The sequence below is a fragment of the Rhinolophus sinicus genome, chromosome 4 (genome assembly GCF_057876585.1).
Source record: "Rhinolophus sinicus isolate RSI-liver-muscle chromosome 4, RSI-T2T, whole genome shotgun sequence".
Classification (NCBI taxonomy): domain Eukaryota; kingdom Metazoa; phylum Chordata; class Mammalia; order Chiroptera; family Rhinolophidae; genus Rhinolophus; species Rhinolophus sinicus.
The window spans coordinates 53,255,693-53,282,811 of NC_142504.1; the positions used below are offsets into that span (position 1 = coordinate 53,255,693).

Below are 27,119 nucleotides of genomic sequence, written 5' to 3' on the forward strand. Positions count from 1 at the left end.
ACAATTGCTCTTAGGCCACCATGGTGATAGTCATTAAGCATCATGCGTCAGTCACACATTGATAGAGTCTTTTGGATGTCAGGCACTGAGCTACATGTAGAAATTACAGAATTCATCTAAGATTCAGCTGCTGCCCCTGAGTGCATGTATCTAGCATATTCATCTGATTTCTAAGACTGCTCCTGGTTCATAGGAGGAAAGCCAGGACTTTCACATCAAGAGCCATCAGCTCATCCATCTAAAGCCACTTCATATAATTTATTCATAAAATAAAAATAAAGGGACACCAGAAGCAGTTATTCCTGGGAAATTATAATACCTCAGGTGATGAACCTTCAAGAAAGGACCAGAGTGGATGCTTTTCAACCTTAATATAAAAAAGAATAGAGAGGCCTTTAGGTGAAAGCAAGGATTTACTGTGTGTCAGTTTTCACAGCGCAGTGTTTCACTGTTTTGTGCAGAGCTTACATGGAACACATGACCACCCCAGGAACAGAGGCCGGAACTTCCATAAGAGTCCTCACAGACCCCCAATCAATAAAAGTCATCTCCTTGTCTCTATTGTTTGAATGTCCTATTTGTATCCTTGTTTGATCAAAATGATTCTTAAACAAAAAAAAGTTGGCTGTGGAATGACTCTTAATGGTGAATTGAATTCCCTGAGTAAAGCCTTTATTTTGCTGCCAAGTTCATCTTCTATCCTGTTAAATTAATGGCTAGTACATTAACCCCATTTTATATTTGAAATTACCTCTACTTGAGATAATGTATTTTATAATGTGTTCTATGATTACTATTTGAATACTAGGTAACAAAGTTCATGAGAGGAAAATGCATTAAAAAATGTTTAGAAAAATTATAGGATTGTTTCAAAATTTATCTGAAATGAAATGCAATTTTCACTGCATTTCCTGATTTTATTTACCATAGTTTTATTGTTTTACTCTGGAAATTTATAGATATCTGTATACATCAGCATATTGACTTCTCCCCGCCCCTCTGGAGAAGATTTTTGTCACAAAGAACTCTATCTGTAGTGGTCACTAAAACAATGGCTATAAGAAAGAAAAATAGTGTCATTCATTTTCCGAAATATACAAGTCACTATACCATATCACTTTTCTACACACATATGTGAAAATTAAGGAAAAAGACTATAGCACATGATTATATCATGTTTTAAATAAATTTATTTCCCAAAACAATAATTTTACACATTTTAGTTTTATTCGGACATGCTTCAAAACAACCTTGTCAATGACAAGTTCTAAAACATAAAATTGATTTATTTTAAAACTAGGCTTTTAATTGTAAGATTCAATTACAATTTACAGTAACTATATTTTGTGTTAAGGAAACTGGTTTGTTTGTTTTTTGTTGTTGTTGTTGTTGTTTGGGAGGGGGCGGACTTTGGATACAGCCAAACCAACATCTTTGAGTAATTTGCCTTTATTGTAATTGTGAGGTAAAGGAACTGATGTATAGGTGCAAATAAATTTAGACCCCAATATTTCTAATGTTAAAAAAAAATACTGTGGTTACAGAAACTAAGGAAAAATAGAAGACCATATGTAAATTTGTAAATTTGCTTCTTAGTATCAACAAAAAAATTTTTTTTTCTTAACTGTATTCTCCTAAATATATGAAAACATGTGTTTTTTGGTTTGGTAACATTGAGGTTTTAAAAAACAATATGAAAGCCTTAGTGGACATTTGTTGTCCCTCTGTTTAGCCATTTCTACTTGGGCACATACAATAGAAAATAATAGACTAGTATTTTCAGTCTAAAATTAAACAAATCAGTCACAGATCAAGTTAAAAACCTATAGCCTTTAAAACAGACACACGTGGACACACATGGCCCTATTCCAAATCCCAACATACCAGTACAGAGAACTATCTTTCAGTTTTCCCTTCTTAATGGTGTCTTCTCTAACAGGTGCTTGATTTCCATTCCATTCCGCACTTTTCCGTTTCTGGGATGTACAAGGTGCTATCTCAGGTGGTAATGATGAAAACACCATCAGACAACATCCTGCTCACTTAATAGTGATATTTCACCTAATATAACGGAGAAATAGTACCATCATGCTTACTTTACGGTAATCAGATGTATAGGCGAATTTTCCAGGATCCTCTTTAAATCAATAAATCTTATCTAAACCAATTTGCATGAACATTAACAAAAGCAGCAGAGGAAATTTTGTTCAAGACCAGATGGTTTGTGGAGCACTAAGTTTGGAATATAAAGTCCTTCTTTCAGATATAGTTGATGAGACTAGCCAAGGTGGATTACAAGCTTATTGCATTAGCCCATTTGTTAAATCTGTGGATAACAAACCAATATATCACCGAACTTTTCTCGGAGTGCGCAACATAGAACACAAGCTAGTGTTACATGCAAAAGGGACACCATGATTAGATGTTTTAGAGAAATGCAGAGTTTAACAAGCTGAACAGCTTTCCTGGCCTGTCGACAACTTCCAGAAGCTTTCACACACCAAGATGTATTGTAAATCAACAAGAGGTGAATACTTCATGTGGTGTTTTCTGAACCTTTTATTCCAGATCAAATCCCAGGACCAGAGTTCCACTGAACACACTTTGAGAATCGCTATACTTTTCAACCGTTCCACCAAAATACCATTGCTTGCTAGCACGTAGAGCTACAAGCTAAAAATAGATTGTTCTAAAGACATTATGAACTTCCAATTTATTGTGATAAATTCTTAGAAATTACATTTCCCTTTGATACTTGATGGCTCTTTTTTTGAAGTATTTTTTAATTTTATTTTTCAATTACAGTTGACATACATTATATTAGTTTCAGATACACAACACAGTGATTAGCCATTTATATGCCTTATGAAGTTATCACCCCAGAAGTTCATTAAAAATCTATTTTAGCGGGCGACTGGATGGCTCAGTTGGTTAGAGCACGAGCTCTGAACAACAGGGTTGCGGGTTTGATTCCCACATGGGCCAGTGAGCTGCGCCCTCCACAACTAGATTGAAGACAACGACCTGCCACTGAGCTTCCGGTGGGGTGGCCAATGGCTCATTTGGTTAGAGTGCGAGCTCTCAACAAGGTTGCCAGTTCAATTCCTACATGGGATGGTGGGCTCCACCCTCTGCGACTAAGATTAAAAACGGCAACTGGACTTGGAGCTGAGCTGCGCCCTCCACAACTAGATTGAAGGATAACGACTTAGAACTGATGGGCCCTGGAGAAACACACTGTTCCCCAATATTCCCCAATAAAAAAAAAATTTTTAATCTATTTTAGATTTCAAATTCTATTGCTGTTCCCTATGACAGAACACTGTAACAGCTCTGGTCATGTTGGAAAGGTTATAGCCCCTCTCCGCCCAGGGAGGTCAGGGACTATGCTTCTGGAAGCTAGCTGGAAGTCAGGGGACAGCACAGTCGTTAGAAACTGGCTATAAGCCCGACCTAAATAAACATTTACTTCCAGCCTTATTCCCCACTTGCTAAAGCAAATTTAAGAAACATTTTTAACATATTTGTTTAGTAACTCTTACAGGAATAGAACTTGAAAAATTACAGCACTGTTCCAAATTTATTGCATCATCATAGAATTTTACTCTTTGACAAAGGCTTAGCGATCATCTGGTTCAAGGCTCTTAGGCTTTAGTGAGCATCAGCATCACCAAGTAGCTATGAAAACCCAGATGCTACTCCCACCCCACAAGTTCTGATTCAGCAGGTCTGGGATGGAGGCCAAGAATGAGGTGAGGCTGACATTGCCTCAGGATTCCACACTGAGAACTTCTGGGGTGAAAGGCACTTTCTTCCAGAGTACTCCAGAGCATCTGAGCATTCCCGGAGCTGGCCTTCAACCCAAATGCCGCAGAGCTCTCAGGGAAGGGAGGAAATCATGATTTCTCCAAGCCTCAGGGCAGCATGAGGGATGATGGGTTGGTAGACCTCCATGCTCATCAGGGCCATTCATCAAGGAAAGCTAACTCAGTAACACAGGACCCTAAAACGGCTGTGGCTTTTCTGTCCATCAAGGACCATTTTTGAGAACGACTGATCTAGTTCAAGCTTCTCATTTTGCAGAAGGAAATGTAGGCTCGGGCAGGGCAGAATGTTGTGCCCCGTTAGCTGCTGACTCAGGAAGAGAACCCAGGTGCCATTTTCCACTGATGTCACATTCCCTCCTCCGTCACCAGTTACCTAGTTTCTGCCTATAAATGTACAGCCAGTATCTTCTCAATAGCTATTGGTATTGGCCAAAAAAATGTAAACAGATTTTCCTCTTTGCTGATTGGGTAGATTGGTTTCTTCAGTCAGCGACTTTCTGCTCTCGTCTGCCTAAATGGGGAAAATTCCGACACAGCCTCGCTCTTGCTCTTGGTGAGATTAAGCTTTATGTTTTTTAACCTATGTTCAGTTTTATTAATGGAAACGTCCCAAACAATCTATACAACAACTTTTTATATTTTCTTGGCTTACGGCTCCTACAGGTGGTAGTTCTTACTGTTAGTTTAATGTTTTTAGAACAACCTATAACCAATATATTTTGTGAGCACAGAAGGATTCTATTTACCTCTGAGCATTCTGGTCATGTTTTTTGCTTTCTCTTTCATGTATTTATCCTCCTTTTTCTAAAGAGTCGTATTTTCTCTAGTAGTTTGGACCATTTGTTTTTTTCCTAATGGTAAAGTTCTCTTCTGGGCATCTGATATGGGTAAGGCTGCTGTTGAAAAGACCTCTGTACTCTTTACAATGAAGGAGCCATCATTGGTGTTAACCCAGGGCTGCATATGGACACCTACTTAAAGATCGGTATGATGTGACCAGAAATAGCATTTTCTTCTCTCTGTAGTCTAAATGGTAAATCTGATCCTTATTGTGAATTCAGAAAAGTAGATGTTCAAAAGTTCAATTGCATGCCAACAATAAACAGGTTGATTTCTGCTGGTCCTTGGGGAAAAAAATAATGCATGATCCAAATGTAGTATTGTTTCGTGGGAAGAATAGCATATCTTCTGACTAGCTTTCTTCTACAACAGCTGTTCAGTGAATAAATTTTATGAGGCAAGCAAGCCATTATGCATAACAATAAAATTCAGTAACAGCTTAAATAGGCTCTCCATTTGCCCATGAGTGGACAAAACCAAGATATTATGCGTAACATTTTCTACAAGCATATTTTAATAACCAGTGTGGTTATTGGGGTGGAAGGAAGAAAACGTATATGTTTTGTTCTTTATAAGTGATAAAGTGAACGGATTGTACTTATGAAAAGTTTCTTGCATTTCAATGCTGAAATTAGTATCTACAGAAAACATACATATTCAGGAGTACTTGTAAAATAGCCCTCATGTAAATAAAAGACTTCCATCTTCTCTGGGTAGATTCTCAGAGACCTGAAATCTTATCATAAACTAATACAACCCTTATAATTAATTTATATCATAATTTATAAAAATTCACAGCTCAGTCTTCATACGTGGATATAGCCATCGATGCAAAAGTGGCCCTTCAGAATCCAGCTTTGTAGTTGTGAAAGAGAACATTTTGTATTTTAAAAGATGATGGTTTTGTTTTTATTACTCAAAATTCAATTATTAATTTTTGGTCAGTCAGCAGTTTAGATTTCCCTTTAACAAAATAAACGAAAGTAATTTATGACTTGCTGACTATCAATTAGTGTTGTTTCCCAAGCTGCAGAGCTGTTAAGGCTATCTCCATAATCTTGCAAAAGGCTATAAATATTTAGGTGCTTTCATAGCAACAGCTTACAGGGGAAATTGCTCAGGAGACTCTCTGTACCATATGAACACATGCACGCCATCCATACACATATTTTTCCACCCTTTTCTCTGGCTTCAGAGCACAGCTCAGAATTTTCCTGCCCTAACTGTGCTCTGAGCATTCAGCTCATACCAGACATGCTCGTGTTCCCACCATGTTGAAGTTAGTCTTTCTTCAGCTCTAACTGCCTGCTTAGTAGATCTATCGTTTATTCAGGTTTGAGCTCAGTTGAACTCATGAAGCTTCCCTGGCACCCCTCTTCTTCCCTCATTGAGCTAGCCAGTTCCCCAATATTCCCGTGGCTCACTGAGCCCAACTCTACCGCAGTTCATCCCCATTGGCTGGTAATTTATCTGCCTCTGAATCTGTCCTCACACTCCCTGGAAGCATTTTGAGGATGAGAATGTCTGTACTTGGCATACAGTTGATGCTCAATATTTGCTGAATCAGTGAACTATGAACTAGACTGTACTTCTGCCTGCAGAGGCAGCCAAGCCACACCCTTCTGACGGGCAACCTTCTGCCTCTGTCTTTGCTCCGCGGCCTCCTGCCCTCCTTAGCCTCCAGTCAGACCGACCTCCACCCCAACCCCACTCCAACTCTGTCTCCAAAGTGACCATTCTCAATTTCAGATCTGATCATGTCCCTCTGCCCTTGCCTGCAGAATGAAGGACAAGCCAGATAAAGTGACATACAAAGTCCTCCCTTCATAAGCTCATGCCTTACCTCCTCATCTGACACTTCCCTCCTGCCACTTCATGTTCCCAAAATATCCAAATGCCAGCCTAGTGGCTCACACCCACAAAAGGCTGTCTCTCACCTCCCTGTCTGTGACCACACCATTCCCAGTGGTTGAGAAGACTTTTGTCTCCCCTTCTCAGCTCCTTCCCAATCAACTCCTAATCATCCTTTAAGATTCAGTTCTTAGGCAGTCTGGTGGACTGAGACCTTGTGAGAGCCCCTCATCGGGCTCCCCCTCCTCTTTCTTACAGCATCAGCTTCAAGGGATGGAAATCAGCAGTTATCGATGACACTGGAAGTGCCTCAAGGCAAGAGGCTCTTGCCTTACTGTGCCTTTTTCAGCTCTGTATCCCTGTGGCCTGGCTCAAAGCCTGCACCACAGTTATTGAGAAATAGCTTTGAACAGAATTGTCCTGAGGCTTCCTAGGACAGACCGTATTTTGTCTTTCTTTGAGCCCCTCATCCTTTCTTGTCTTTCTCCTCTCCATAGCAGTACTTTCCCTGCAGGGACTCAACAAATGTTGGGGAGCAACTTAAGTAAATTAGGCACGGGTGGGGAAAGTGTGCTGTGTGTTCCCATAGCCCAGAACTAAAATAATACCAACTACTGCACCATGGCAGCAATTTATTAAAAAAAAAAAAAAAAAAAGTATAGCCTTTTTTTTTCATCAGAGAAGTGCTCCCAATCACTTGTTTAAACTGGATGGTAGAATAAAAAATACAGAAATATCAACAAATTCACCTAACTAATGTGCCATGACAACAGGCAATTGCTAAGAGTAGCACTATTGTATGTAAGTAAGAAAATAGCATGAAACTCAATAAAAAGATAGATTTTGGGTTATTAAATGGAGGACAAGACAGAAAAGGAAATGAGATGTGTAGACTTGTGGTAGTATAGTATTTGTCTACATATAACTTGGATGAAATCTGATTTAGAGTTGGTGTTTCCATAATGCTGACCTCTCTACTTCAAAATCAAATGTATCGGGTTAAGTTAAAAGCTATTTTTTTCCTTCAACTCTGGGCTTGACTATTTTACCAGTAAATTTCAAACTAAAAGAGAAATGCCTCCCTTTGGAGAGCTTTCTTTAGTTTGCCACCAAATCATAGTGTGCAGGCCGGATTTGTTTATTTCCTTCCCCGCCTCCAAGGGCTCCCCATTTCCTCGGTGCACAGCTCATCGATCATCCTGCACTACCTGACCTGGGCCCCCTGCAGGATTTACCTCTCTCTCCACTATACTTCTAGAACACTCTCTCAGATGTCCACATGTGCTCATAGATGCAATGATGTCCAGGGCCTGTGACCTCCGAGTAGAGTCTCATTTGTGACCTTGTGTCCAGTGGCCCCCAGAAGCCCCTGAAGTCCGGCTACAGTGAGGTTGTACAAAGAGAGAGCGTGCCCCTTCCCTCACTAATGTCACCCCATCACCTGGCCTCAGAGCAGCATTGCTTGTTCCTAGGGGTCCATAAGTCCATCCTTCTGCACCCGCCCCTGCTGTCTTCATGAGCTTTGCTCTAGTCTGTGAGGCTGGACTAGGGGTATAGTTTCCATCACCCAACTCCATCTCCTCCACCACAGCCCAAGGATAAAAATGGAAAGGCCCTCATTCACTGCCACCTTATCCTTCAGCTCCCAAAAAACATCAAACCTAGAGAGTAAGCCCTCCGCCCCACCCTATCCCCATTCAATTTCAGCCATGCAATTCTAGGGATGTCAGGGGGCTTTGGGAGCAAGATGCCCATTGACTCTCTGGATCTTCATCTTTAGATGCTGCCATTGTTGCGTTTTATATCCTGGAGTTTTCCCAACTAGTCGGAAAGACTGTTCAATGCCCCTTTTTACCTCATGGGACTCTACCTGGGCAGAAGGAAGGCTGGAAGTGCTGGTGCCGACTCACACGATGAATGGACACATCAGGACGGTGTCACTCATATCCTAGGCTTTTGCCAGTCAGTCCAGCGTTGTGTGAGAGACTATAGAGTGTGGTGATGTATTTTTAAAAAGAAGAGTTTACACAAATTTGCCTCCAAAATTTTTACTCTCTTCTGTAAATATCGAAGGATGAAACTCTCACCAAGGTCCCAGTCAGGCATAGAGATCTTTGACTCACTTCTCCATGTGTTCATTCAATAAATGTTGATTGAGGGCCTACTGGGTGCCTGGTACTGTTGAAGGAGTTGAAGATACAGCAGTCGACCAAAATTTACATTCTAGAGAGAGGAATAAAGAGAATAAAACAAGTGAGTAATACATTATCAGATTCAAAGTCCTGTGAAATAAGTGAGAAAACTAAATGGAAAGTGGAAGGAAAATTTTTTAAATGTCTATTATGGAAAGTGGCAAGCATATATAAAAGTAGAAAAAATAATACAGTTGACCTGTGTTGGCAGAAACTTGGATGGTCCATATCTAGCATGTTGCCATCCCTACAGGGCAGTGGGCTGAGAGCAAGCAGCAAAGCTTGGCTAAGTATTCAAGCTCACAAAGTGGATTCCTAACTGTGATGAGAGTTTTGTAACACGTAATAATCATGAGACCAAGAGGGAAAGCCCAGTAGGATAAAACACACGCCAAGTAGGTTGTTGAGGTGAATATGACCACCCTTCCAGTATTTGTCTGCTGGCATTTCCTTGACCTTTTAAGAGAAGATGTGAGGGTAAGAAGTGGACGTACTGATTTGTTAAAAGACTCCCAAGGAACCAAGAGACACAGTTTTCACATATACGGCATAAGAAAAGTAAAGACCTAATGTATGTGAATGAATTCAAGAAGCCATATTTGTCCTCCTATTTCCAGACAACCACTGCAAGTCACTTTGTACCTTAAACAAGGAGTGAACTGTGATTAATGCATTTATGAACATCCTCATTTAAAAACAAATTGCACCACGGTTTCAGGATTCTAAATTGAAAAGTTAGTAGCAAAAAGAGCTGCTCCAAAATCCATACTCTATAAAATCCACATAGCTCATGAGGAGAATGACAAAACTATAGATCATGGGCCTTTATGCTCCAAAAAAAGGTTTCGAACCTGCTGTATTCATAAGGCCCTCTTGGAATAAAGGTATAAACATAGGAATGTAATACCATAGCTACCCTGCCTCATCATGTTGCCATATTTTTGTAAATAAGATTTATAATAACACAATAACATCATCAGCAAATTTTCATAAAAAGTATTGTGACTACTAATGCTCAGATTCAAGAAACCTGAATTCTTTACCAAGCTGTCGGATGTGCATCCTCCAGAGGCAGAGAAGCTGGAGGAAGACTTAGAGAAAGACACCACTCCCTCATGTAGTGGCATCGCCCCTTGGTGGCAGTTACTTGATGTCATACATATGATATGACCTAACAGTGAGACCTGAAGAGACTTTATCAAAGTTTTCCTTCTCATTACCATTTGGTGTCCACAGATAACAAGGATGTGCACAAAGCACTGTAGATTTAGGAATTTACAGGATTTACTCTCATGATACCCAACATCCATCCAGGTTGACATGTGAAATAAACTATTGCAAATCCTAAGGAAAATTGTTTTATAAAATTACCTGCACGCCTTCACCATCAAAAGATGCAAGTGTGAGATAGATTCGTTCACATTTTGGCATAGGCAGGAATTCAACTCCAAAATGGGTGTCAGGAAAATTTAACACATGTTGCAAATTAAGTATGAGGATAATGTACTGAAACGTCTCCCTTGCTGGTCTGTCATCCACTGGCCCCGGCCTCAGAATCAAAACACCATTTTCTCTATAAATAATTAAATATGAGCGGTCCAAGACAAGCAGGTGAAAATCTTATTTTAAATACTTCTTTCTGACGTCCTCCAGTCTGAAATATTTTTAAAAAGCATATTTGCCTTTTAATCATGAAACTCGCCCCATTCAAAATGTTAGTTAGCTAACATCTTCTTTCAAGCTACTCTTTTAAAAGTAAGTACAGCAAAATTACAGAACACAGTTAAAATATAAAAATAGAGATATAGTTACCTGGGTTCATATTATTTATGGAGTTGAGTTCTAATTCTGACAAACTGATTAGTGCAGCCTCCTCATGCCTAATAGAAACTGTGAGGACAATAGCTAGCATTTATTAAGAACATGATATATGTCAATTATTGTTCTAAAACGTGTGCATGTGGAATCTCACTTAATTCCCATCATAACTCTGTGAGTGTGCATCTGGAATAAGCACTCTCTGTAAAATGGGTACTACTTTTACAGCCGTTTTACCCGTGAGAAACTGAGGCATGATTTACTTAGTCACAGCCAAGGCAGTCTGATTTCAGAGCTTGCCCTCATCTGCCTGAATGGAGGGACAGGGTTCTGTGCAGTCTGGGGTCTTTCCTTACTGATACAAAACTATTTTAAAAAAATTATTCTGTTACTTTATCCTCTAAAATTTGAGGGGGTGACTTAAGAAATTAGTGTTTCTATTAGTAGGTGTTTGAACTATCAGAGGATCCCAGAACTATAGCTTGATGTGTTGAAGGCCCAGAATCCATTTGGGTGGAACATGAGAACTCTAGCCCTCTGCAAATCCTTGCTTTGAGAACTGCCACATTTATCAAAAAGCACACAGCAGAATTCAGCACGTATTTCAAGTTGGTCTGTTGAAAACACAAGTATGTAATGTAGTCAGTTTATTTGGGCTATCCTTTGTTGGTTAGGTACATTGGCAGTGAAAGAACTGAAGGCATAAACTTGGCAGCAACTTCAAAATATCCAGTTGGTCCCAGAACGTTAGCATGCTCGTTATGTGCATTTATTGTGCCTGAGTACCCTGCTGTCCAAATCTACCCTGAGTCTCCAATCAAGAGGAAGGATTGATAGGAACACTGCTAATATGACATGACTGGGGACAACACAGAGTGACATGACCTGAGGTGATGAAGAGAACACATGTGGTTTTCCCACCGTTCCCTGCCCCCTCCCTGCCACATAGCTTATGCATATTGCATCCCTCCTTGGCAGTCACAGACAGAAAAGCCAAAAGATGACTATGAAGCTGCATCCATCAACAACCCAATGGTCCACCTGGAATGCTGTCACCTTACAGATTGACTTGCACCCGCTGTCTGTATATACACTTTCTCACCTTTGGTTCTGGCACTAGCTCCAGGGGCCATCAGGTGTTTCCCCAGAGCTCATACACCTTTCACAAAGACCTAGCGATGCAGGATAGGAAATAAAAGAGTTATCAAGTTGGCATTTGCTCCAGTAAGAGGGAAAGGCAGCAAAAAAAAGGAACAAATTGTGTTTCAACCTAGGACCAGGATGTAGAGGAAATAAACATTAAAAATATACAAAATCTGTACATTTGTGGTTGCTGAACAACCTTCCAGGGCAGTAGAAGGGGACCCAGCCCTGGCCCCAAAACACAAAAGCTCAGAGCCCACGTTTCAGTATCTGCTTTGTTTTATATTCAGGACAATAGTTTATTCTTTATATGTAATGCCTGAATTTACAGCAAATACACGGGACTATAGCTGAATGATAGATAAGTGTCCTAAATGTTGGAAATTGTCAATCTACACTAATATATTGTATACAGACAGTAATTCCATAATTTCCTACATGGATTTTTGATTGACCTAGATGTTAGAGAAATGTCTTACAATTTCTAAAAATATTTTCTCTTCATTAAATGGGAATCGTGGTCTATTTTCTTCAGAGAGCATTCTGTATACACTGTCTTAAATTTTTCACCCACAATTCATAGATAGAATTGTATATTCAATACTAAAACCAAACTGCACATCATTTAATCTTTCTTTGAGAATTAAGAATCTTATTTTGAGATCTCCCTGAAACTCAGGAATTTCATTTTGACTTCAACTTGTATTACATAAGAGAAATATAAACCTTGCAGCTGGCAGGCCACCTGAGAATAGTGTACCACTGGGCAGTGTCTATCCTAGCAGTTTGGGAAGGATTCCTCAAGGGGTCTCCTCACTTTGGGAGTGAAAAATGAACACAATATGAACTCTTTCACTTTAGGGACTCAAACCAAAAACAAGGATTTTTCTCAGTATTATCATTACTTGCCTTATACACACTATAAAAATATACTCAGAAAACCAAGACCAAGGGCAACCTAAATTTGAAATTCCATGGTGGTAATCTGGCATAAGACAGGGTTTCTCTTTAGGCCAATGAATGAGAATTTTTTCTCCTTAAGAAAAAATCACTATTGTCTTTTAGGGGAGAGATAAAGGCTAAAGACACATAAAATAATGAGCTTAAAATGGATTTTCATTTCAAAAAAGTGCTGGGTCAATGGAATCACAGCAAAACTAGTTATGTGAAAATTGATTATAAATGAATAAAGAAACCAATAAGATAAGGATATCACATTAATGAAAAAAGAATTATTAAATTCTTGTCCTTTGTTATGTTCCTCTGACAATTAGTATTTCCTTCCTCATCAGATGATATAAATTCTAGGTAAATTTCCAAAGGAATTAAATAATAAAATTTGTTTTGAGGGAAGAAGGAAAAGAAAGAGAGAGAGACTGAGATAAAGGATGGAGAAAGTAAAAGTAAAAACGAGCATCTTTCAAAGAGCTTCCAGAACTTGAATTAAGTATGGCATTAATTCTTTTTCCACCAAGTCTTAGTCTTGGCAGGTTCCTGCTAAAACGCAGGAATTTCATGGATGTGGGAACTGGTGATGGAAAATGCATTATTATACACAACAATTGTTGTACTTGAGAGGAACTATATGGAGAAAAAATAACACCCTAGAATAAATACAAATGAAATTCATGTATCAAAACCAATACTGTGAAAATAGTTTAAATGTTTCTTGAATTTATATCTAGTCATTAACCTAAATGCAGATTTTAGTTCAAGCTACACTTCTGCTTCATGGTCAGAAGGCCTGAAAACCTGTGGTGTGGAAAATTGGCAGGATAAAGAATATTGAATTGGTCTCCATGGAAAAACAGATTTTGGCAGCCATAACCTCCTCCTTGAGTGCCCCCCCACCCCATCAAATTCTTCTATTTCAGTCTTGTCCCAGGAAAGAGACCAAGGGAATGCCATATATTAGTTAAAACAGCAAACAGATATCATCCTGGCCATTCACCAAAGAACCTTTCTCATTGGCCTCGAATCTCACTGTCAGGATGAGGCCCCTCAAAAATGTTCCAACCCTAGACTCTGAGAGCACAGAGGTCAGAGGTTTCCATTTCTACTGACTTTGGTTTCCTTCCTCCTTGGAGACAGGAGTGGAGTGAAGCCTCTGCCTTACCATATGACCCTAATGGAAACTGTAATTCACAAATGAAAACGGTCAATTCATTTGCAGAATTCCTTAAAATCTATTCCTCTCTTCCACTCCTACTCCCGTACTGCTTTAACCCCACATTCTGTCTGGTTACCTCAAAGAAAGTAGACATTCCCTCAGAGTTTTATTTAGTCTAGAGAACAAAAGCCAGGGACTTCTCCAAAATCATTTCTCCACCTAGGAAGACCCCACTGGCCCACTTCACTCTCTCCTGGGGCTAGTCCTAAACCCAGGCTTCATGAAGCAGGCAACTTTGGTGGGGAATATTTTCCTTCCAACCTCATTTCCAACCTCCCCCAAACCACACAGCTACAGAGGGATGTTCACTAGGCCCCCTCTGGTGGGTTCCAGCCCTTTGCATAAGCCAGTTGAGGCAAGAACTTCCTCGCCCCAGTGAATGTTGCATGCGTGTGCTGTACCTGTGCCTCTCTCAGTGGTTTTACCCTCATCTTTTCTCTCTTTGCAGCTGGTTAATAATCCACTAGCAAGTCAGGCTGCAGCGGCTGCAGCAGCAGCCATGGGCTCCGTAGCAAGCTCACAGGCCCTTGGCAATGCCCTCTCCAGTCTTCAGGGGGTCACGGGTCAACTAGTAACTAATGCACAAGGACAGGTGAGTGGGAGATGGGAACAAGAGTGACTTTTTATGGCAGATGGAACTTGGAAAGGAAATGGATTTCTTTTGCATGACAGTGATATGTAACTGCATCCATTCGAGGCAAATAAATAATGTTTACTAGCAATGTCAAGAATAGAAGGGTTGGGAGGTTTTTCTATATTTTAGAAGCAAGATGTTTTTTCCTTCCCCTAGAATGTCTAAGTTTTATTTTGTTTATATTTCTATATGGTGACTTCTGTTCTGACTTTAATTGAAGAAATTACTTTTCGTTATGGGGCATTCTTTTTTTTTTTTTTTTTTAAAGGTAAATTTTAAAAATAAAATTTCAGTTTTGCTTTATTTTTTTCATTCTTTTTAAACTTGGGTAATGGGGGAAACTGGTAAGTTCCCTTCCCTAATTGCTCTAAGATTTCTAAACTAGCCTTAATAAAGCCAATTTCTGAATGTGTGAGGAGGTGATGGGGAACGACTGAAGAAGTCCTATAAAAAGCATCAAAGAGAAAGGGTAAATTAGAGTGAAGCCCACTGCAAGTCAGGCGCACGAGCCTGGACTCTGGCTGGTTCTCAGGGAAGCTGCGTGGTCTCTTCATACCTGTAGGTTCACTTCAGTCTGCCAGGGCCAACAAGTCTTCTCCCATCCTGGGCATTGCACCCATACCCTTCACCACTAAAGGGCCAGCACTGAGTCACCAAGATACTGATGGAGCTGCAGATAAGGATGGCTCCATCGTCAAGACCCCAATAAATGGAAAGGCTGCATGAAAAGCAAACAAGAGTTGAAGCTGATGGTATCGAGGTGCCCTCCATTCAAAGGCCTGACACAGAGCCCAGCCTCAGAGGCTAGGGCACCTCCATCTCAAATGTTGCTGTTACTAATGAATAAACACAAAGGAGAAAGAGCTGGCACCCTCTCCAAGATTTTTCCTCCCAGTTATTTAGCTGGCAGTGAGTTTGCGCAGCCCTCCTTGGCTTGCTCTGTGGAGAACAGGAATTGCAATGTCTTGAACCCTGTTTTTATTTTACATAAAGAGTAAACATAGATGCATTATAAGCTAAACCATCTCCATCTATGTCCCAGGGAAAAAAAGCTGACCTTGTTATATTTCCTGGGCGGGTGCAGGATTGTCCCGTCAGAACCCCGAGGGCTGAACGATGGAGCTTGTCAAAGAATGGCCCCAAGTAATGAATCATCTTATCACAGGTGCACACCACACATATTAAAGGAGGGTTGTATGAACACCGTGCCCTCCACAGTCACCTTTCAATGTCGGCTTTAACCCTTGTTCCAATCCCTTTTCATCAAAGGATCATTTTATGCAGCCGGCTCTAAATGGAGGCTCTCAAAAGCCTATTAAGGTTTCTGGAGGGATGGGGTATTGGTGTGAAGGAAAAGTTGGTTATAATATCTATAACTCATTCTCAGATCAGGTCAGTCCTGGAAGCTATTTCCTAGAGTTGGGCCCAAAATAGAACACCCGGATTCATTCCTGCCAGGCCGCTGGCCCTTGAGATGTAAATGTTAAGAGTTCAAGATAGAAACCTTATCCACTGATGTGTATTTCCCTCTCACTTTTCTGTTCCAGTGTACAAGCAAAGGGCACCACTGTGCCCCACCACTTGAGAACTTGTGATGGAGAAAATGCTTCATTGTTTAGAAGGAATTATTAGGAGTTCATTCTTTTGATAATTTAATAGCTAATCATTTTGCCAGTTACAAACCCATGCCCTTCTCAGGGGCTATATCTACAACCTTTGCTTTGTTTGGCTTTTGCCCGCCCCCCTTTCCAGAGGTAGCTCTCCCAGCCCATAAGCACCCATAAGGAAACGAGCTTCAAAGTAGAACCTAATCTCCATATAGTGATTAAGTGGTTTTATTTAAATGTGATTTTATTTAAAATTTTTTTATTTTACAAACTGTAGTTTGATAATTGATTTGATATTGTACACAAACCTCCTAAAGCGAAAATAAATTACATTTACAGAGAAATCAGTATTGCCCACTCGTGAAGTCTTGTCTGAGAGTTTTAGCAACGTGCCCAGTGGCATCATGTCCTCTTCCTAGTGCCAGAACAGACCTGGATACTCACAATTCCAAAGTAGATGAATTGGTCATATTCAAGTAGCACTATGCTTGTGTGTGTGTGTGTTTTAATCTTTGTAATATAATCACAATTATCTTCCCAGAAAAAGGTGCGTGCCCTGCATCTACTGGCACAAAGATACTGGTTCAGGCCTTATGAAGTGGTCGACTTACACCAGAAAAGAAGGGTGAGAATGACTGTACCCAGCCCATTTTCAATTCCTTACAAATCTCCACAGAAAAGGCACAAAAAGAAAACTCTCAATATATTTGGAGATTCTTTCATTTGAGTTCTTGACATTAACTATTTTTCATATTTGAAAATTCACCTGGAAGTAATAACCTTCAAATCTAAATGTACGTTTGAAAAGCATGTTTTACTCCATTGATAATTTGGTGAGGTAGGCATATAGAGAAGTCATCTCCACTGCTAGGAGTCTCTTGCCTACCTGGAAACCACGCTGGGCCAACCCAGTAATTAAAAGAGTCCTGACTGAATTTCGACCTGCCCAGGATTGGGCTTAGGCTCCACCTTTTTCTCATTGTGCGACTTTGGGGCAATGACTTACCCTTCCTAAACCAGAGCCTCGTCCTCAAAGTTCTAATGCAGCCTTTGTGAAGCAGCCTGGGCTACAGGCTCGGGCTCATGCTCGCTGGGCAAGGGGTCCCAGGAGGCAGATGCCCCCCATCCCCCACAGAGAGACATGCCTGCATCTCCCAGTCAGGTTCCTGGCTCCTGGCTCCTGGCAGCCCACTCTCAACAGGAAGAAATCCCACCCCCTGGGACTTGCAGTTTTGCTCTTTTGTCTGGAATCTATGTTTCCATTTAGTGGATCTCAGTAAATTTAAAGGGATGGGAAATCTCAATATATTTAAGGGTTTTTGTTTTCTGCTTTTTTTCCAATCAGTGTTATGAGCAAATATGGAGGAAAAGCTTCAGTCATTTTTATACTTTTCTGATCCTGCCATTCATTTGCAGTTAATTCATCAGAAGTCAGACATTGTTCCAAAGAGTGATTAATTTTAACAGAAATATGACCGTCTAAAGCCACAAAGTACACACCTTACCAAGGGATGTTAAGGCAATTTAAGATGTATCAGACTCAACTTCACTCTGAGGTGGAAAGGTAGCAAGTTTCCTATTGGTAATTAGTGATCATGAAATTTATAATGACTATCACAGTGCTGAGAAGAATATTCTAGTTCCCTTTACTTACCAAATCAGGAACTCATGCAAGTGTGGAAGCTAGGCAGTGGGCAAGCTATAGACTTGTATGAATTACCAAGCAGCCAATAACTAGCTCTGTGACCTTAAGCAAATTACTTGAGCTCTCTGAGCTTCAGTTTCACAATAAAATAAGGATAATAAAACCTAAATCCCTAGATGATGAAGATTAAATGAGATAATGTGTAGAAAAAGCCTACCATACTGCCTAAATACACAGTTAAAGACTCAATAAGTGGTTGCTATAATTATCATCATCATCACCACCATCATCATCATGGTTTAGAGTTTTGTCTAGCATTTTCTGGAAACCTATATTTGGTTTGGATATACAGCAAGAGGCAGTACAGTATACAGGCAAAAAAACATGGGCTTTGGAACCAGATGGCCATTCATCAGCTATGAGACCTTTGGCAGTGGACTTACCCTCTCCGTGCCTCAGTTACTTCATCTGAAAAATGGGAATAATGGCATCTGCTTCTAGGATGAAAGCACTAAGAATGGGGCAAGCACATAGTCATCATTCAATAATGTTACCACTCAGTAAGTGCTATCTGTTGTTGTTAGTCAAGCTGCTATGTTGTTTTCAGTTCACAACTGTGCACACAGACCCGCTGTGTGTCTGAGGACTTTGAGAATGTGAGAATCTTAGTATTTTATTTATTTTAGGACTAAGTTATTTTAGGGAAATGTCATCCTTACCCTGCATAGTTCAGAGTGTGTGTGTGTGTGTGTGTGTGTGTGTGTGTGTGTGACAGAGAGTGTGTTTTGTGTGTGTGTGTGTGTTCATAACACTCATTCAGTGGGTATGTTCAGGATTTGGCAAGTAGATTTATCATCGATTTGTTCAGCTATAGAATTGGCTTCCCTAATGCCCTTGGCAATATCTCCTTATTGGCATTATTGCAGAAAAGTAAAAGCAAATGAAATTTTATTTTATCCTGGGGCTAAAGAAAGCATTTTACATTTTAACTGAAGCTCAGAATGTTTCCTGATGAAATTAGTTCTCAACCACTGTGAAATTTTCTTAAGTGGCAGCAAGTCAAGACAAAGACCCTCCCTTAGGTCTTTAAAGAGCCAGTCAAGTAAAACAACAAAAAATCAACTAAACAACATTACATTTTTTAATATATAAAAAGAATGAAAAATTAAAAGGACGTACCCATCTAAGTTCCCCAAGAATACCCACACCATTTTTTAAATAAACAATGCCTGAGCAGAGCTGGTTTGGCAAGGCGAAAGGATTTGCTATAGGACAGGAGCTGCTCCTAAAATGACCACAAGGTCGTGATTAAAGGAAAACAATATGCTGATGCTGACAGAAGCCTGTGCGCTGTGGCTTAGAGGATACACCCGTGGCTGTGCAAAACCATGCATGGTGAGTTTCCTCTATTTAGCAGCTCTGGGTTGGAGAGGGGCAGATGAGGAGTCAGAACGCTACTAGTACGACGTCTCTGCACACCAACGGAAGACCCTTCTAATATCATAACTTGCAAATGTGGTGAAAATAGACGTCTTAGAGTTGAAGAAACATGATGCTTACGTTGGGATGTTCCTCTGAATTATAATACTAGTAAGCTAAATAAACATCTTTTGAAGGCCAACGGAGTAGCTAAGAGCATGGGCTTTGAAGGAAACAGGTCTGATTGGAACACATTTTTAGCTTTGTAGTCTTGGATAAGTTATAGAACTGTTTCCTCATCAGTAAAACAGGAGTGACAAGACTTCTCACATACTTTTATATGTGTAATAGCAGGAAAAGTGCTTAGCACAGTGCCTGAGATGTCTTAAGCATTTAATAAATTCTATTAATTTATCAATACATTAATGTTATAGCTATTCTTTTTAGGATTAAATAAAAAGCAATTGACTCTGAACTATGGGTCACTAAAGTAATTCAACACATAATTTAAATAGAAAGATGAGACTCTTTTAAAGAAAAAAGCACTGCAAGATGATTAAGTTATAATCACGAAGATTATAACAAAGATTAAGTTACAACAAAGGTAAAGCTCATCCAGAGGATTGAGATATAATGAATTTATTCAGTAAGCATCCATTGATCCCCTCTGTGGGTTTTACTAGATCTGTGTAGGAGAACTAACAAAACCATAGCTGCCCACATTCATAAAAGTAACTTCAAACCCTTTTGCAAAGGAGACAAAGTGTGTAACTTTGACAATGTGACTAGATCAAATGAAGTGCCGCAGGCATTTCCAGCTAAAGCCAATTGGTCAGGAATTCAGGGAGTTTCACATCTGCTTTCATGGCATTTTTTTATATTGAAATGTGTTAAATGTATAGAAAAAATAAAAAATAATTTTTTTCAAGAAATTAATACAAGAGACATCCTTGTTCAACCACCTAGATATTAACATTTTTCTATATAAGCTTCAGTTCTCTTGCTTTTTAAAAGAAATAAAACCTTACTGTTACAGCTTAGGCCTTAACACCCTCTTCTCCCATTCCTTTCCTTGCCTCCCTGGGGGTGATTACTATGATAAAACTAATGATTCCTTTCATGCAAGTTTTGCATTTTTACTAAAAAAAACAAATACTGATTTTTTTAAAGCTGTAAAATCACATGTACAGAATATCATTTTTAATACAAAAATAGAATATATTAAGACATTTTGCATAAATAAGAATCAAACACCTTTTGTTGAAAATTCAGCATAGATATCTAAAAAATCAGAGAGTTGGTATCTGCATATTTTTCCCCAAATAATCTGAACAGAGAAATCTATTTATGTAATATGCTGAACTAATGGGTTTGGCCATGTTTTCTAAACCAACGTTCAAAACTGACTAAAGATTTTATTTTCTCATTTGTAATTATTATATGAAGTTTTTAAAAGGTGTAAAATTCAATCACATTTGGTGAAATACATACCAAATGACATTTTTAACAGAATAACATTTTTAAAATAAGCTCTTTCTAGAGACTGGGAAATATATTTTCATGGGGTTTGTAACATTATAAGAATTTTACCCTGGCTCATCCGAGTAATAACGATAAAACAATAACAACAATAAACAACCTCAATCTGTCTACTAACATATCAAATTTCCCCTTTGAGCCCAGTTGAGAGCTTTATTTCCTCATTTCAAGAGAGGCCATTGCATTAAAGCGGTGTTTCCCTAAGAGCGCGCCGCGAGCGGCCGGGGGTGGGGGAGTGAGAAGGGGGGGGACGAGCCCCTGAAGCTGCTGCACAAACAACGGTTCCCCGGAGAAACGCGGGGAGGCGCCCGCCGCCGTGTCTCCGCGCAGCCCAGTGGCGTGGGCGTTCCCTAGAGGGGCGCTCAGAGGACGCGTGACCCCCGGCGGCCACGCGGCGGCTGACGACTGTGGAGTGTCAGGGCAGGCGGGCCGCCCCGCACACAGACGCGCCACGCACCCTTTCACTTTCTTAACCCCAAATTTACCGTCCACCAGCTGTCACACAATTTAGGGTCGCAGGGCACACTTTAGGAAACGCTACAGGAGCTGATTCACACCCATTCCAGCCCGCCTTTTCTCACGTGAAATAATGAGGTAAATCAGAAGGAACCGCTCCGGGGAGGTTCCGCTTGGCCGCCGCGCCTGGCGGCGATTCCCGTGGGGCCGTCCGGAGTGTACACACCTGCAGAGCAGGTTTGCAGCCAGAAGGAATCACAACTCTCGGAAAAGCTCCCAGTTCTGCAATGTGAACACCCAGGGCAGTGGAACATGTGGCAGCCCGAGGCCCCTGGCCGCCGCACGGCGCTCCCTGCGGCTTTGTCACCTGCAGGCACTGAGCGGAGGTAGAATGGAGGGGGCGGGGGAGGGGCGGATCTGAGGAGTGGGCGCCCCTTTGGCCCTCAGTTAGCTCCGCAGTAATGACGCGGGAGATGGATTTGTTGGGAAACCTTGTTCTTGTCGTAGCTCACCTGCAGACACGCGGGACGTAATCAGATCTCAGAGCCGGTCAGCGCCATCAGCAGAAGCGCGGCTCTGTCCTCCTTAGGGCAGGGAATTCTTCTGCCCAGACCAGGCTGCCCAGCCAAAGTTCGCCCCTCCCTCCGTCTCCCGCTTCCTTTACCTCCCCCATTTTTGACATGAAAGGGTTAATCCCATTAGTGTCATCAACCCAAAGAGCTGGCCAACTTAAAGAACTGAAAATAAAGCACCCTCTGAAATCTTTCTTTCTACCCTCTTCCCCAGCAAAACTCAGCAGTGCCACCTCTCACATACAAGTAAAGGAGTGGGCAAAAATAGACAATAAAAAATCTAGTTTGGGGGATTGCCCCTGAAGGTTGAGACAAAGAACCAAGGTCTCTCTCATTTAAAGCAGAACCTTGGATTGTTGTGCTGTCACATTTTTTTCTGGCCACTGAATTTTTTTAAATTCATCATCTATGAGTATTTCATTTTCCTGGGAATAGGGAAATGTTTTCTTGTGTAGGCTCCTGGATGAAGACTGTTGACACAGTCTTTCTGGCTAAAGAATAGGAAAAGGGCCAATTAACTAATGGAGCAACCTAACTAACAGCTATCGTTCTAAACAGGTAATAAGTTAAAAGACACCATTTACAAACAGTTCCCTCAGAGGTAGTGTGACTTCTCGGATCTTTGTTTCACTAGCATAGCTTACATTCTAATTAGTGCACCCTTATGGAAAAATAATATCACTTTCTAACGTTCACGTGGCTCATTTCAGTGTGCAATGCTCTTTAACCATCTTATTTCCTAGAGCAGCAATAGGTTTTAGCTGAATGTTCCTTCAGGCTAAGTGAATTCTAAAAAAGAATAATGGAAATAATGATATCTCCCTTGCACTGAGCCTTCACCATGGGGCTGCTATCATCTGTGATCCTGTTGGAGCACGGGTTTGATTATCTGTAATCTGCAGGCATGATTATCCCAGCTGTGCAGATGAGCAAACTCAGAATGCCGAGAGTCAAGGCTGCTCCCTAGGATGACACCTTCAGTAAGTGGCAGAATTGAGATATGAGCCCAAAGTCCACACCCATCCTCTCTTACAGCCCTCACCATCTTGGGTTCAAAAACCTAGGTTTATTTCCTTGATTCTCTATGTGCCACAAACTCCAGAACCTTCATTGTTCCATCTACAAATAGGAATTGTAATTCTTGCCCTAGCAATCTTATAGAAGGTATAAAAATACACACCTTAAAACTGTAAAGACCTAGAAACCTGGCCAAAATAAATACGGGGTATTTTATTCTATGTTCTCACCATTATTATTTTTGCTGATTAAAGGAACTGGTAAAGTAGATTCAGGGAAATCTCCAAAGGAGATAATCTCAAAAAGTTGACCTCATGTCTCCACTGCATTGTGCCAGAGAAAATCAGCCTCAAAGCCTCAGGGTCTGGTGGTCTGCAGGTCTGCAGCTTCCAGCAAGGCACCTTATCCATGAGGAAAGCAGTGCATGGTGAGTGCTTCACAGGGGGCTCTCCAAAGTGAGTCTTCCATTGGGCTGTTTATAATATCACACAGCAAAATGATTTTAGACTTAAATAAGCTCCCGAATTGGCAAGGCCCCAGATATTTCTAGGTTCTTACCTTTGGAAGCTGCCCCACTAAGAAAAAGAGAGATACTTGTTACTGTATTATGAGTCTAAGCCACCACTGATTTTAAGTTATATCACCAATGGAATAACAGCTTTTTGGGAATGAAAGAAAATACTACTTCACTAAATAGATATGTCCATTATTAGGGGCAGTCTAACTTCACAAATATTGAAAGTGTAAAAATTGTGGGGGGTCTTATAATTAAGAAAACATGTTATTTGTCTGATAATTCCCTTAACCAAAACCAGTCTCGGAAAGACTGCACACTTGGCTGTGGATGATGACTCTCTTTTTAGTATTAATATTTAGTTTCTAATAAAAAGTCAGGGATGGAAGTAGAAGCTATTTATGTCGCAGTTTTTCCAACTAGAGAATGAAAATTAAACTTGATTTGGGTCTGGGGACATGGAAAGAGAGAAATTTCTGAATTTTGACTTAGCATCCCTAGAACAACATCAGCTTTTTCTGCAAATGATTTTTGTGGTTAAGCAGAGCATTATCAGAGGGGGAAACATTAAATTCACATGTGAGATACATTCAACTTCCAAATAAATGTTCACTGTACAATAATGCACCCAACTTTCTTGTTGACCTATGAGTTGTTGACATGATCCATTCTTCTTAAAGATGTAGGCATCATGTCAACTCACAGGACAATAAGAGAGAAAGAGATCAGAGATAGGTAAGAATGGAAAAGTCACAACTCAGAAAAGTGAGAGGACCCAGGTTCAAGTTCAATGTACTGAACTAAGTCTTTCTACGATTCAATTGAAGGTAATATATTAGCCGTAGGACATTGCTCCAAATTGCTCATTAATACCCCTTTTCACCTTGTAAAAAACAAAACAAAACAAAACAAAAAACAATGCAGATCCTGAGAAGATGTCATAAGGTGGAGAGTTCAGAATATAACAATAAAGTCAAGATGTGAAACGGCTTTAAACTTATAAGTAGATGGCATCAATCAAACAACACAGAGACATACAAAGGAAAGAAAAAACATTACACACACTCCTTAGATCTGAAACTTGCCAATAGATATTCCCAAAATCCAGTCTCATCAGAGTAACAGAGGTAGACAGTGCAGCTATCTGTGTGCTCACTGGAAGGCAGCCCCAGGTAAAGAGCATAGGCTTTCAAATCAGATGCCATCGCCACGCAGCTCTACTACCCCAGGAAGCCCCCGGTCACTCAGTTTCAGGTTCTCTTCCATGCAATGACAACCATGTCTTCCTCCCGGGGCTCTTAGGAGGATTAGTACTAACAATAATAAAATTAATAAATTGCTGTCATTGGTTGTGCATTCTACATGCCAACAAGTGCTTAGCATTTGATATATTACTTCATCTTGACCACAACCACAAAATATGTTTTATCCCCATTGTACAGATTAAGAAATTTCCAAGATCACCCATCTGGAAATGCTGGGATTCAAGCTCAGTTTTGTCTGGTATCAGAGATTGCTCTTAATCAATAATTCAGAGCTCCAACAATAATTTAATTTTTTTTGTTTTCTTCACCAATGTTTCCCAAATGGCTAGAATAGCACCTGCACGTGATAAGCATAAACAGAGTTATAAAATCAGTGGACCAAATGGAGTATTTCATATAAGCTAATACATTATCCACTAAACATTTTGCATAAATTCATCATTTTCATTTCATTCTCACAATGATCTTGCACTGTTATCTCTAATTTACAGCCAAGGAAACAAGGCTTCGAGAAGCTAACCAGCTTCTCAGGGCCACACAGTTGGTAAGTGATAGAGCCTAGACTTGAGTCCACATCTGGCTGCTGCAAAGCCAGCTTCCTTCTGAGTGAAGCCACTTTCAGCATGATGTGGATAAGTGACTAATACCGTAACTAACCTATGAAATAGTCATTCCATAAACATCATGCTCTCTTCACCCACACACATTTTAATCCACTTAGAGAGGCTAATCTAAAGTAGGGTCTATTTAAGATATTGAAGGTTTATGTAGAAACGCTTGTAAGCATAATGCCATCCAGCATTACCATAGCTGATTAAAATGGTATTTGTCTATTCACTTAACTTTTTTCAATTTTTTGAAAAAAAGTTTCAGGGTGTTGGAAGTAAAGGTCAAAAAGGATGTTAACAGCTTGGCACAACACCTGGCACACAGTGGATACTATGTAAGTCCTGCCTCTGTCACTCATGCCCTGACCACCTCGGCCTTGAAACCCATGGTTACTCCAGCACGCAGAGAGGCCGGTGTGTTGATTCTGAGTTTGCTGCTCACACCCATTGGTAACAGGATAAGCTGACTGCCTAGTTTTCCCCAGATTACCAGCAACAGAAGGCTGGCGATGCCAGGCTTGCCCCTACAACATCACCACGTGGCTGCTGGGTACAATAACGTCCGCTTTTCCTTATAACAAAACGGCCTGTATTTAATCAGAAGGCGGGGCCACAGGGGTATTACCTGCTAGGTTCACTTAACCACTGTTGGTTTTCTCTGATGCTCTAGAATAAAAACATTTCTATCTGCCTTCAGTAAATCTGCAGATGAGTTTAGCAAGCTATCCCAGACAACCAAAAGGAGGAGATTAGTGGTATGTACAGCTAGAAAAACAAGTCGGTTTTAAATTCACAAGGAATTTGAGAACTTGATTGCAAATTAAAAATGAAAGCGTTCTCAGTATTATTGGGTTATAATAGAACTATTTCAGTTTTTTATACAAAGGGTGATATCCTTAAGAAAAAGGATACTTAAATATTTATATTTAAAAGGTAATATACATGTGGCTTAATGGATAAGAAACCAACACCCTTACATATGCTACCTATAAGAGCCATACTTTGGATCAAAAGACACACACAGACTGAAAGTATAGGGATGGAAAAAAGTATTTCATGAAAATGGAAACAAACAAACAACTGCAAAAAAGGCTGAGCTAGCAATACAGATACCAGACAAAATAGACTTTAAAACAAAGGCTATAACAAGAGACAAAGAAGGACCTAGTAATCCCACTTCTGGGTATTTATCTGAAGAAACCCAAAACACTACTTTGAGGGGGAAAATGCATGTTCACTGCAGCATTATTTACCATAGCCAAGATGTGGAGGCAGCCTGGGTGTCCCTGCATGGATGAATGGATAAAAAGGAGGTGGTACATACACACAATGGAATATTACTTGCCTTAAAAACACAAAGGAAATCTTGCCATCTGTGACCTAGAGGGTACTGTGCTGAGTGTAATAAATCAGACAGCAAAAGACAAATGTCATATGATTTCACTTTTAAGTGGAATCTAAAGAATAAAATAAACAAACGAAACAGAAACAAACTCATAGCTACAGAGAACATTTTGATGGTTACCAGACAGGAGGGGGTTTGGGGTTGAGTTAAAAGGGAAAGGGATTAAGAAGTACAAATTGGTAGTTACAGAATAGTCATGGGAATGTAAAGTAAAGCATAGAGAATATAGTCAATAATATGGTAATTACTCTGTATAGTGCCAGGTGGTACTAGTGGGGGATCACTTCATAAATTAAATAAATGTCTAACCACTTGAATGTCAACTCTAATTGAAAAATTTTAAAGGGGGGAAGATCAGTAATATTGTGATAGCGTGGTACAGTGTCAGATGGTTGCTGGACTTATCACGGTAATCACTTCTTTAGGTATATAAATGTTGAATAACTATGATGTACACCTAAAACTAACATAATATTGTATGTTAGCTATATTTTAATAAAAATATTTTTTAAAGGTGATATACAAATCACTTAGACAAACACAACAGAAATTGACATGGCATGCCACTCAGGATTCTCAGAACTCATTTTGATTTTC

The 27,119-nt window shown here is 40.1% G+C and overlaps 1 protein-coding gene across 7 annotated transcripts in view; it reads left to right on the forward strand.

The window, feature by feature from the left end:
• Window positions 1-27,119, forward strand: part of POU6F2 (POU class 6 homeobox 2) — a 488,585-nt gene that overhangs the window by 422,072 nt on the left and 39,394 nt on the right. For 6 of the 7 annotated variants that reach the window (XM_074340527.2, XM_074340525.2, XM_074340526.2 and 3 more), the window contains one exon: window positions 14,290-14,433. The exons of the other annotated variant lie outside the window; for it this stretch is intronic. In XM_074340527.2, the coding sequence (XP_074196628.1) occupies window positions 14,290-14,433 (144 nt within the window). The remainder of the gene's footprint in view (window positions 1-14,289; window positions 14,434-27,119) is intronic. 7 annotated transcript variants of the gene reach the window in all.